This window comes from Xiphophorus maculatus, chromosome 8 (genome assembly GCF_002775205.1).
Source record: "Xiphophorus maculatus strain JP 163 A chromosome 8, X_maculatus-5.0-male, whole genome shotgun sequence".
Lineage (NCBI taxonomy): Eukaryota > Metazoa > Chordata > Actinopteri > Cyprinodontiformes > Poeciliidae > Xiphophorus > Xiphophorus maculatus.
The window spans coordinates 2297652-2310807 of record NC_036450.1 but is presented as its reverse complement, the minus strand read 5'-3'; the positions used below and the strand labels follow the sequence as shown (position 1 = coordinate 2310807).

The 13156-nt window shown below is 40.9% G+C and overlaps 2 protein-coding genes across 2 annotated transcripts; both read left to right on the top strand.

The window, feature by feature from the left end:
* Positions 1–1031: 1031 nt before the first annotated feature.
* On the top strand, positions 1032–3406 carry LOC111609540 (nuclear factor 7, brain-like). Its single transcript, XM_023338646.1, has 2 exons — positions 1032–1194; positions 1266–3406. The coding sequence occupies exon 2, from the start codon at positions 1283–1285 to the stop codon at positions 2669–2671; it is 1389 nt and encodes a 462-aa protein (XP_023194414.1). The 5' UTR covers positions 1032–1194; positions 1266–1282; the 3' UTR covers positions 2672–3406.
* Positions 3407–9622: 6216 nt separating this feature from the next.
* LOC111609566 (nuclear factor 7, brain-like) lies at positions 9623–12062 on the top strand. The gene is made up of 2 exons (XM_023338707.1): positions 9623–9785; positions 9857–12062. The coding sequence occupies exon 2, from the start codon at positions 9874–9876 to the stop codon at positions 11263–11265; it is 1392 nt and encodes a 463-aa protein (XP_023194475.1). The 5' UTR covers positions 9623–9785; positions 9857–9873; the 3' UTR covers positions 11266–12062.
* The last annotated feature ends 1094 nt before the right edge of the window (positions 12063–13156 follow it).

The window sequence follows — 13156 nt, the reverse complement described above, 5'->3', positions numbered from 1 at the left end:
AGTTGAGTACCAGACACGGCCGACGTTGAGTAAAACAAGTTGTATATCACACAGGAGGGCAGAGTTTATTGTTGGGCAATAAACTCTGCTAGAAGAGTTGTCTCCGCTATCTCCCAGGCTTTGCTGATGGCATCTCAAGGAAGTCACAGGAAGGAATCAAAGTTATTTAACACACAAAAACATTACTTAAAATAGTAGAAAAAGAGAAAAGCATATAATTAAACATTATTTAAATGTAACTTCAAGACTACATGATACAACGAATATTTGATAAATACTAATAATACAATTTACCTAACAGTTTCCTTGTCTAGCTTAAAGCTAGTCCAGAGCATATGTTACATTTATGGCTCATGGAAAATGAAAATCACAGTTTGTGGCATATTTGATTTAAATTTTTGCAAATTTTGTTTCCCAGCAGATGGACGGTTGGTTGGTTGGTTGGTTTGACTGGCTGGTTCTATAATTGACATGTTAACTGGTTGGTTGGTTGGTTTTATGATTAGCTGGCTTGGTGGTTGGTTGACTGTTAGCTTTAGCTTTACTATTAAAAACCACCTAGATTAGTATGAAATAACTGAAGCAACAGTTTGACTTTCCTTCTCTAAAATCTTCATCCATCAATAATTCAGTCGGCTTTAATAATGAATAATGTCTGTGTCGCTGTTTGCCAGCATAAATGGCAGAAGTTCATCAATAGTGGGCGTTTCTTCTACTGTAGTAGATTTTATTTCTATTTACTTAATTTATATTCTCAGATATATTTTATTGTTTGCATTTACAGTATTTTGTGTAATAATTAAAAATTAACATTTTAAGCCTCAGTGTGAAAAAACATTTCAGATTCTAAAAACAATTTTTTGAAAGAAGGAAAATTTTACTCAACACCAAACATTACCTTCACCTCCAGTGCTGTAGTTTTTCTGAAACTGCAGATTTACTGTAAATCCTCTAGAGGGCGCCACATCTCCGTCTAAAGACTGAAATTCCAACAGGAACTGTTAGAAAAAACAGGAAACAGTTGAGAGAAAAAAACTCATTGACTAAACACCCTGAGGATGAACTCTGACACCTGCCTTCGTCTCCGACTGAAATCAAACTAACACTGAACAAGGAGAATAGAGAGAGAACTGAGCAACTAGACACTGAAACACAGACTGCTGCAGGAGGAAAAACAAGACAATCAAAGTCAAAGTAAGTTCAGAAAGTTTCTACAGGAGAGAAACTGACTTCCTGGTTTGACTTTCTGTCTGCTGTGATTCCAGCTTCACTCTGAGACAAAATGGCTTCCAGATCAGACGATAATCTCTGCTGTCCGGTCTGTCAGGAAATATTTAAGGATCCGGTTATTCTGTCATGTAGCCACAGCTTCTGTAAGGAGTGTCTGCAGAAATATTGGAGAGAGAAACCAGGGAGAGAGTGTCCACTTTGTAAAAGGAGATCTTCTAAAGGTCTTCCACCTTTTAATCTGGGACTAAAGAACCTGATTGAGTCTTTCTTACAGCAGAGAGAGCAGAGAGCTTCAGAGGATCTCTGCTCTCTGCACTCTGAGAAACTCAAACTCTTCTGTCTGAACCATCAGCAGCCAGTTTGTGTCGTCTGCAGAGATTCAGATTTACACACCAAGCACAGATTCAGACCCATCGATGAAGCTGCTCAGCATCACAGGAAGAAACTTCAGGAAACTCTGAAGCCTTTAAAGAAGAAGCTGGAGCTCAAGAAGAAAGTTCAGGAGGAGTTTGATCAGACAGCAGAACACCTGAAGGTCCAGGCCCAACACACAGAGTGGCAGATTATGGAGCAGTTTAAGCAGCTTCATCAGTTTCTAGCAGAGGAAGAGGAGGCCAGGCTGGCTGAACTGAGGGAGGAAGAGGAGCAGAAGAGAGGGATGATGAAGGAGAAGATGGAGGCTCTGAGCAGAGAGATAGCAGCTCTTTCAGACACAGTCAGAGCCACAGAGGAGGAGCTGAGAGCTGAAGACGTCTCATTCCTGCACAACTACAAGGCTGCAGTGGAAAGAGTCCAGCGCTGCCCCCTGCTGGAGGATCCACAGCTGCCCCCAGGAGCTCTGATAGACCAGGCCAAACATCTGGGCAACCTGGCCTTCAACATCTGGAGCAACATGGAGAACATGGTGACCTACACTCCTCTGGTTCTGGACCCAAACACGGCTGGTCCAAAACTCCATCTGTCTGAAGATCTGACCAATGGGTGGAGAGAAGAGGATCAACAGCTTCCTGATAATCCAGAGAGGTTTCGTTACTGTTGGCGTGCTGTTCTGAGTTCTCAGGGTTTTAATTCAGGGAACCACAGCTGGGATGTTGATGTTGGAGACAGTTCATTCTGGATACTTGGTGTGTTAGAAGAGTCTGTTCAGAGGAAGACAGTAATAGAGTCTGGATTGTGGACTCTAGAGTTAACTTCAGGTAACTACGCAGCATGTTCTCTAGTAGGTCCAACCCCTCGTCTCTCAGTCCAGAAGAAACTCCAGAGGATCAGAGTGAATCTGGACTGGGACAGAGGAAAGCTGTCCTTCTCTGATCTGGATACTAACACACACATACACACCTTCACACACACCTTCACTGACAAGATGTTTCCATTCTTCGCCGCTGATAAAACAGTAAAGATCGTACCGATGAAGATCTCAGTGATCAAGCAGCAGCTCTGATGATCTCAGCATGAAGATCACAAAGTCCAAATAAAAACTTATTGATCAGATTGAAACTGTGAGTTTTAAAGAGGAAACTGGAGATGATCTGATCATCTGGAGATTCTTCATCTCTGACTTTCCAACTATTGTTTCCATTCTAGCAGAAATTAATGTCAATATGTTGAATTGAATGCTGTCTATTTGTAGCTGCTTAGTGATAAAACTGAACTACTGAATGAATCTGAAATGACCTTTTCAGTTACTTCTAAGTTTTTATTTGTGTTGCTTTGACTATTTCCCTGATCAATGCTGTGTTTAAACTTTCTATCATCACTTTTATTATTCAGTAAATACCAGAAAATACTGTGATAATAATCTAAGTCCATGTTGTCCATCGTTAATAACAGGAGATTTTAATCTGGTCTAGAGACTTTCTGTTCAGTTCAGTTCCAAACACTTTGGTTCATCAGACCTTCATAATTAAGAGATTATCATCCAGTTTGTTACTATAAAGATTTCAGAACAATGATAAACTCTACATGATGTTTGTGAAGCAGCAAAAACTGAATATTGTTGCAGGAGGGCAGCGTTAATCTTTCATTTCTGATTCTTTAGTCTGAGTTTAGTTTTGGTTTTGAAACAAAACAGAGGAAGAAGTTTTGGACTTTTCATCTCTGTATAATTTGTTTTCCATTTTTAGGGAGATGATGTATGAAATAAGTGCAGAACTGTAATAAATGTTATTTCCATTCATTTCTTCTCTGAGGTTTTATTTTGGTTTCCATTTCCAGAACTTACTGTCATTTTTAGAGTCTCAGTTTGGATCCACAGTTTGAAAGTCAGAATGTGATGGAATCAATCAAATTAGCATCAAATCATTTCTGATTCATTCACTGTTGTGTCAAATAGTAGAACCTCCTCCAAACTCCAGTTTGTTTCTTCTGATGGTTTTAGTTTCATTTGAAGGCATTTGGTTCAGCCAGCAGGGGGCGCCGAGGCAAGCCCTTCATGTATCTTTCATGGTTCTGGGATCTTTTAAACATATCAGGCTTTTAAATCCTTTTCACATGTGAATCCTTCACTTATGGTCTAGTTAAAGTATAACTGCAATGCTTTGGTCTGATTCCTGGTTATTGTAGCTCCACAGACCCTCATCTTCCTGTTCTGAGGCCTTTTAGAGCAACTTGTTTGTAAATTCTTTGTTTTGTTGCAAAGTTGTATTAAATGTCCAGTAATGTTTCCTCTGATTGTGGCAGGTTAATTTCTATCTATTTTAATAATAATGGCCTTGTGGTCTGTAAGGATAGAAGGTTCTATCTCTGAGTCCATCACTTTATCTACAATATCCAAAGAAATCAGCCAAAAGTCAAAGTGAGACTGTTGAGATCTGTCCCTGTTCCTCCATGTTAAACATTGGAATCAAAATGTTTATTTCTCCATATATTGATCAGGTCCGTTCTATTACAGGAAGGTTCTAGACTGGATGCTGATCCGTTTCCTGGTGGCCGTCTGTCTGCTCTCTCGTCCATCAGGGTTAAAATGAATGAATGAAACTTTATTTCCAACATGATAGTAGTATAAAATCATGCACTAGAACAAGGAATGAAAAAGACATATTTTTGTACCACAGTAATCTTAACATGCTGGAAAAGGAGCAGGAAGAAGAAAGAAACTGATGACCTCTGACCCCATAAACTCAGACAATATTTTCAGATGGGCCCTCATTAATAAATCCAATCAAAACTAAAAATAAACTGGTTCATTAATTTTCCATTTTATCTGGGTTTACATATGTCTAAATATATACATCCATACCCACACACTCATATGCGTTAGCCTCAGTTTACGGAAACACATTAGTGCCAACTCTCAGCTATATTTCTATATCTTGTGAAAATGACCTCCTTATATTTCCTTTTAAATTGTATTAAATTCTGACTTTGTTTTAACTCCTCATTTAACTTGTTCCATAATTTTACCCCATGAATTGAAATTCAAAACTCTTTCTTGTTGTTGTTAAACTGCGAATCCTTAAGTTTGAGTTGAAGTTTTATCTCCTTCTCTTTCATAAAACTTGCTCTCTATGAGCTCAGGCTGCAGTTTATTAGACGCCTTAAACAGAATTTGACCAATTTTAAATTCCACCAGATCTTCAATTTAAGAGTTTTAGATTTTAATAATAACAGGTTTGTGTTCTCATAATAACCAACATTATGGATGATTCCAATGTTTCTGTAGGAAACTCAGTGGATGTAAAGAGCTTTAATTAATTCCCCACACCTCTGAACAATATGTTAAATATGTTAAATCAGAGAGTTATATAGAATATGAAGTGATTTATTATCCAGAATATGTCCAGCTTTAGCCAGGATTGATTTGCTGCTACTTAGTTTATTCTGTAAATGTTTAATATGAGGTTTCCAACTGATTTTGTTCATCACTCTGAAAAACATATTATCATAAACCCTTTCTAGAGTTACACCCTCTGTCTGAACTTGAACTTGAGTATTTTTGTAACCCTGATGTTAGTGATAATTTATTGTCAAACCATTTCTTTAATTGACTGATTTCTGATGAATATTGCCAGCAATCGTCCCACTTTATGAACGCTACGTCAGAAACCCAGCGAGTGCTGTTAGCATCTTACAAGATGGCGTACCAAACTGCTCAGTGTAAGAAACCTGACACCATAGCGGAGGAGCTGATACTGCCTGCAGCGTTAGACATGGCCTCTACCATGCTGGATGACAAAAGTACTGCAAAAATAAAAACTATCCCTTTGTCCAATGACTCTGTTGCCAGACGTATAAATGACTCTGCTAACAATCTTCAAGAACAGCTGGTAGATGAACTCAAAGACAATGTTTTGCCCTACAACTCGACAAAGCAACTGGCAGCAACCAAGACTGTTTGTTTGTGTCTTATGTACATTTTGATGTGACAAACTCTCTGTGTGAGGATCTACTTTTTAGTAAATATGTCAGAAACAGAGCTATTCAAAATCCTGGACTGCTTCCTGACTGAGAATGGGCTGAAATGGGAGAACTGCATCGGCGTTTGCAGTGATGGTGCTCAGACCATGGCAGGGATGAGAAACAGAGTTCAGGCTCTGATCAAAAAGGCCTCAGCCAATGCTAAGTTTACACACTGTGTTATACATAGAGAAGCACTGGCTTCAAGGCACCTTTCCTCTGAATTAAAGGAGGTTGTGGCTGACATCATAGGTGTGGTCAATTTTATAAAGACCAGACCTCTAAAAACAAGAGTCTTCTCTGCCATCTGTGAGGAGATGGGAGCTGAACACCAAGCTGTGATGTTTCACAGTGAAGCACGGTGGCCGTCACCAGGAAAAGTTTTGTCCTGAGTTTTTGAGATCAGAGAGGAGATGAGAATGTTTTTGGTTCAGGAGCACAAGTATGAAGTCACAGAAAAATGTAGTGATGAGAACTTTCTGGCAAAACTGGCCTACCTGAGTGACATATTAGGAAGGCTTAATGAAGTGAATCTACAGCTGCAAGGGAAAGATAAACCCCTCCCTCAGGTCACAGACAAGATCAGCTCTTTGACTCGAAAGCTCTCGATGTGGAGCAGGCGACTTGATGAAGGAAATACTGACTCATTGGGGAACCTGCATGAATTTGTGGACAGTGCTGAGGATGATGCCACCTCAGTGATTCCCTGCATCAAGCAACATATTTCATCATTGATGGGATTCTTTCCTGAAAACAGTTCCCAGTATGACTGGGTCAGAGATCCTTTTAATGAACCAGCTCCTACTGGTTTCAGCTCTGCAGAGGAGGACCAGTTCATCGACATGACATCTGACTCCACATTGAGACTGAGGTTCACATCACAGACACTGAGTGAATTCATGCTGAGTGTAGAGAGGGAGGATCCACTCTTAGGGCAGAAGGCTGTCGGCGTTTTTATTCCTTTTGCAACATCATATCTTTGTGAGACTGGCTTCTCTGCTGCTGCTGCACTAAAGACCAAGTCCAGGTTTCAGCTAAACATTGAACAGGAGCTGAGAGTTGCCGTGTCATGCTTCAGACCCGCTTCCAAAAGCTGTGCTCTGCAAAACGTGCTCAATGCAGCCATTAGTGGAGCGTGGCCCATCTCTATCCCCCTCAGAACAGAGTTGTAACTACATGTACTCTCATGTGAGAAAAGTAACACATTTCCAAGAATGACTGACTGGGAACCTCCAGGGTCTCTCAGGATACATACTGGCTTTAAATCAGAGGGATCAGCTGTCAGTGAGATTAAGCCATCGAAAATGAATGGTTCAAAACAGGGATCAGGTAGTTTGTCACCACAATCATGTGCTCTTATTACAGGGTTCTTTTTTTCACAAAAACAACACATTTAGTATGCTGTGAATTTGGCTGTTTTGCGTTTTAAAGCTAAACAATCAACGATGACATGTCCAGGTTTGTTACAGTAGAAACATTCACGGTTTTCTTTTGGAACTGTGGTTTTAACCATCGGGGACTGTGGCACAGAGCTAACATGTGACTTTTCATTAAGAATGAAGGACTTATGGGTAAGAGCATACTCATCAGCAAGAACAGTAGCAGACGCTAGAGTAATCACCTTCTGTTCATTTAGATACAACACCACCCGCTCTGGAATGCACTTCTTAAAGTCTTCCAACAACATTAGCTCACGTAAAGTGTCATAATTGTTGACCTTGGATGCAGCACACCATTTATCAAAGAGAATGCATTTCTCTCTGGCAAACTCAAAATGTGTTTTTCCATCAGTTTTCTTCTGCTGTCGAAACTTCTGTATATAAGCTTCTGGGACCAACTCATAAGCTTGTAAGACAACAGCTTTAACCAGATCGTAATCTAAGTTATCTTCTAAAGGAAGAGCTGCCAACACCTCTTGACCTTTACCAGAAAACTTATATTGTAACAAAAGAGGCCAGGTTTCTCTAGGCCATTGCAAAGCACCAGCAATGCATCCAAATGCTGCAAAGTATGAGTCCACCTCAGGTTCTCTGAAAGCAGGTACTAGAGAAATACACTTACTGATGTCGGATGGCATAGCAGACATGGTGGTGGAACCTGGTGTGATAGAGGCAGAGGGTGCTCGAGTCTGGGCCTCCAGCTCAAGTTTGCGCAGCTTTATAGCTTTATCAGCCTCTATTTCCAGCCTCCTGACCTCAAGCTCCAGCTGAGCTCTTCTATCCTGGGCTTTTCCTCAGCCTCCATTTGGAGACGTGCCAACCGCACCTTCAAACGAGCTCCATCTCGTCCTTCTGAACTCACAGAGGACAGTGGATCATAGCGAGGGAGTGTATGAGGTGTCTTCCCCCGGTCACTCACTGCTGCCTCCACACTAGGACCATCTTGGAGATCCTCCACAGACGAGGCCTTTTGGCTCGGCACTGCAACTTCCAGGCAGCCAATCAGAAGATGTGCTCTCACAGCTGAACCTGCATAACAATGAGAAGAGCCTGCACAGCCTCAAGAGGCCAGGGGCCGTAACACACAGAATAATAATTTACCTTATTCTCCATGAAAAGATCAAATTGATCCCACACAGGAGAAATCTTCCTCTTCCTCTGTTGATCCATGCAGGTATTCAAATACGAGCCAAAAACCAACACAGAGCAAAGGACAAAATGTATCTCCATCCAACAAAACCCACAAACGTGACGGCACAGTTTCTCCCTCATAAATACAATTTGATGCGTTCACAACCAAACGACACAGAAAGTGTATCGGTCATGTGGTTTTCCTTAAAGTGATATGGACTCCGACACGGGGGTTCATCTTGTTTGCTTGGCACATGTACCGAGGTTTCTGTGTCGTCTGGCCCATCGCTACTACGGACCCGGCCTCTCTGCACCATTAGCTAGCACCTGCAAGCTAGCACCTTTAGCTCGCGCACTTGGACTGACAGAAGCCCTGAAGTCAAGTTTCCTTGAGAAATCCATTCAGCTGTGAAAAACGCCTGGGTGGACCTAGCTCCGCCTTCAAGACACAGCTCCTCCTCAGAGCTGCAGTTTCAGACCTTCCGCATCATAGAGCTCCCCTCCTTGTTACTCCCCCGCTCAGCTCCTTCAAACTAGCCAGCAACAATTAGCAAACACCTGGTGGAGCATTGTATCTGCTGAGCTCATTATAGGAGCTACTTCTCAGTTCAACACTGGTAAAAATGTTGATAAAGGTTAATAGAGGAGCCATGTTGTGATGATTTCATGAAGCTGGAGTTGGAAAGAATAGGAGGTTCTTAAAGAGACAAAGGCACAAATTCAAGAACAAAATTACAAAAGCAAATTTCTTTTTATTCATATCTGATATAATAAGCATTTTCAAAACAACTGATATAATTTCTTGATTGTGCTACAAAATGGCACCAAGTGACTGGAAATCTCATAGCACTGCCACTTTAGCACATATGTTATTGAAACAATCCAGCTGCCTTTGCTTTAGCTATGGCAACAAAACAGAAATTACCTGACCATAACTATTAGAAGTATGAAATAACTGAAGCAACAGTTTGACTCCTTCACTCAGATCTTCAATTAGCAATCAGTCAGTCGGCTTTAATAAAGAGTAATGTCTGTGTCGCTCTTTGCCAGCTTTGGTGGAGGAGAATCATCAGGTATCAATAGTGGGTAATTCTTCTACTGTAGTAGATTTTATTTTTAATTACTTAATTCATTATTATTATTTATAATTCTAAATATATTTATTTTCAGACAATAAATATATTTTATTTTGGTTTTCATGTATAGCATTTGGTGTAATATTTCCATTATTTGGATTTCCAGGCGCAGTTTGAAAAAAAATGGCAGAAAATTTCATTCAATGCCAAAAACTAATATCACCACCAGAACTATGTTGATTTTCCAAAACTACAGCTTTACATAAAATCCTCTACTGGGCGCCACATCTCTGACTCAAGTTCCTCTTCAAACAGGAACTGTTAGAAAAAACAGGAAACGGTTTAGAAAGAAAAACTCATTGACTAAACACCCTGAGGAGGAACTCTGACACCTGCCTTCGTCTCCGACTGAAATCAAACTAACACTGAACAAGGAGAACAGAGAGAGAACTGAGCAACTAGACACTGAAACACAGACTGCTGCAGGAGGAAAAACAAGACAATCAAAGTCAAAGTAAGTTCAGAAAGTTTCTACAGGAGAGAAACTGACTTCCTGGTTTGACTTTCTGTCTGCTGTGGTTTCAGCTTCACTCTGAGACAAAATGGCTTCCAGATCAGACGATGATCTCTGCTGTCCGGTCTGTCTGGAAATATTTAAGGATCCGGTTCTTCTGTCATGTAGCCACAGCTTCTGTAAGGAGTGTCTGCAGAAATATTGGAGAGACAAACCAGGGAGAGAGTGTCCAGTTTGTACAAGGAGATCTTCAAGAGATCATCCACCTTTAAATCTGGCTCTGAAGAATCTCTGTGAGTCTTTCTTACAGCAGAGAGAGCAGAGAGCTTCAGAGGATCTCTGCTCTCTGCACTCTGAGAAACTCAAACTCTTCTGTCTGGACCATCAGCAGCCAGTTTGTCTCGTCTGCAGAGATTCAGATTTACACAAAAACCATAAATTCAAACCCATCGATGAAGCTGCTCAGCAACACAAGAAGAACCTTCAGGAAACTCTGGAGCCTTTAAAGAAGAAGCTGGAGCTCAGGAAGAAAGTTCAGGAGGAGTTTGATCAGACAGCAGAACACCTGAAGGTCCAGGCCCGACACACAGAGAGGCAGATTATGGAGCAGTTTAAGCAGCTTCATCAGTTTCTAGCAGAGGAAGAGGAGGCCAGGCTGGCTGCACTGAGGGAGGAAGAGGAGCAGAAGAGAGGGATGATGAAGGAGAAGATGGAGGCTCTGAGCAGAGAGATAGCAGCTCTTTCAGACACAGTCAGAGCCACAGAGGAGGAGCTGAGAGCTGAAGACGTCTCATTCCTGCACAACTACAAGGCTGCAGTGGAAAGAGTCCAGCGCTGCCCCCTGCTGGAGGATCCACAGCTGCCCTCAGGAGCTCTGATAGACCAGGCCAAACATCTGGGCAACCTGGCCTTCAACATCTGGAGCAACATGGAGAACATGGTGACCTACACTCCTCTGGTTCTGGACCCAAACACAGCTGGTCCAGATCTCCATCTGTATGAAGATCTGACCAGCTTTAGAATAGGAGAGGAACAGCAGCTTCCTGATAATCCAGAGAGATTTGATTATTACTGGTGCTGGTCTGTTGTGAGTTCTGATGGTTTTAACTCAGGGAACCACAGCTGGGATGTTGATGTTGGAGACAGTAAAGCCTGGAGCCTTGGTGTGTTGGAAGAGTCTGTTCAGAGGAAGGGAGACATAAAGTCTGGATGTTTGGTTATTTATCTCTCTTCAGGTAATTACTCAGCATTTTCTCTACCAGCTCCTTCCACTCGTCTCTCAGTCCAGAAGAATTTCCAGAGGATCAGAGTGAATCTGGACTGGGACAGAGGAAAGCTGTCCTTCTCTGATCTGGATACTAACACACACATACACACCTTCACACACACCTTCACTCACAAGATGTTTCCACTCTTCTCCACTAATAAAACATTAAAGATCGTACCGATGAAGATCTCAGTGATCAAGCAGCAGCTCTGATGATCTCAGCATGAAGATCACAAAGTCCAAATAAAAACTTATTGATCAGATTGAAACTGTGAGTTTTAAAGAGGAAACTGGAGATGATCTGATCATCTGGAGATTCTTCATCTCTGATTTTCCAACTATTGTTTCCATTCTAGCAGAAATTAATGTCAATATGTTGAATTGAATGCTGTCTATTTGTAGCTGCTTAGTGATAAAACTGAACTACTGAATGAATCTGAAATGACCTTTTCAGTTACTTCTAAGTTTTTATTTGTGTTGCTTTGACTATTTCCCTGATCAATGCTGTGTTTAAACTTTCTATTATCACTTTTATTATTCAGTAAATACCAGAAAATACTGTGATAATAATCTAAGTCCATGTTGTCCATCGTTAATAACAGGAGATTTTAATCTGGTCTAGAGACTTTCTGTTCAGTTCAGTTCCAAACACTTTGGTTCATCAGACCTTCATAATTAAGAGATTATCATCCAGTTTGTTACTATAAAGATTTCAGAACAATGATAAACTCTACATGATGTTTGTCAAGCAGCAAAAACTGAATATTGTTGCAGGAGGGCAGCGTTAATCTTTCATTTCTGATTCTTTAGTCTGAGTTTAGTTTTGGTTTTGAAACAAAACAGAGGAAGAAGTTTTGGACTTTTCATCTCTGTATAATTTGTTTTCCATTTTTAGGGAGACGATGTATGAAATAACTGCAGAACTGTAATAAATGTTATTTCCATTCATTTCTTCTCTGAGGTTTTATTTTGGTTTCCATTTCCAGAACTTACTGTCATTTTTAGAGTCTCAGTTTGGATCCACAGCCAGCAGGGGGCGCCAAGCCAAGCTGTTCATGCAGCTTTCATGGTACTGGGATCTTTTAAACGTGTCAGGCTTTTAAATCCTTCCTTTCCACATGTAGATCCTTCATTTATGGTCTATATAAAGTAGATCTGCAATGCTTTGCAGGTCTACAGACCCTCGTTTCCCTGTTCTGAGGCGTTTTAGAGCAACTCATTTGGTTTCGGTCTTTTGAAATATTAATGAGACATTTTATGCTGCGCCATGCTCCAGGTCACAGCATTCCACTCCACCCTGTTTGGACATTTTTGTAGTTTGATACAAGCCATAAAATTATCTACTGACAAAGAAACTTTTTATTCCAAAGTTTATTCAAAATGTCAACAACCATCCAGTTTGCTACCATGTTGGATCCAGACCAGGAGAATGAAGAACCATGCATTCAAATGAACGCACCACAGTGGTGTCATTACTGCATTTACACCCTCACCATCCATACCAACTACCTACAGTACATTATGTAGTGTAGTTTAACTGCAGTGTCCATGCATATCAGATACCTTTTAAAATATTTATGCTTCCACAACATGAATGAAGTAAACAAGACCTCAACATAATTAAGGAGGTAGCTAATGGGGGCATCAAGACTGAATGCATTTGGATCACATGTTCTCCAAGATAAGAATTGTGAAAACAAAGTCAAACTACAAGTGCAAGCAGTTATAATGGGTCCCTCACCAGCCGACCAGCCCTTGGCTCGACTCCCCCATCGCTTCCCATCAGAGCGACTGGTGCTCTGCAAGCCTGAACCGCCTGCAGAGGGCTGGTTTTCATTCCTGAAAGGTTTTCATTCCTGAAAGGTTTTCAGTCCTCAAAGGTTTTCATTCCTGAAAGGTTTTCAGTCCTCAAAGGTTTTCAGTCCTCAAAGGTTTTCATTCCTCAAAGGTTTTCAGTCCTCAAAGGTTTTTATTCCTCAAAGGTTTTCATTCCTCAAAGGTTTTCATTCCTGAAAATAAATGTCCCATTGCTCCAATGTGAGCCACCACCCTTTATTGATGTTCACAGTCAGCTTGTACATGAAACCCATTAAAGTTTATTTAA

Coding starts and splice junctions, on each gene's coding strand:
- LOC111609540 (XM_023338646.1), top strand. CDS start 1,283: ATGGCTTCCAGATCAGACGATAATCTCTGCTGTCCGGTCTGTCAGGAA.
- LOC111609566 (XM_023338707.1), top strand. CDS start 9,874: ATGGCTTCCAGATCAGACGATGATCTCTGCTGTCCGGTCTGTCTGGAA.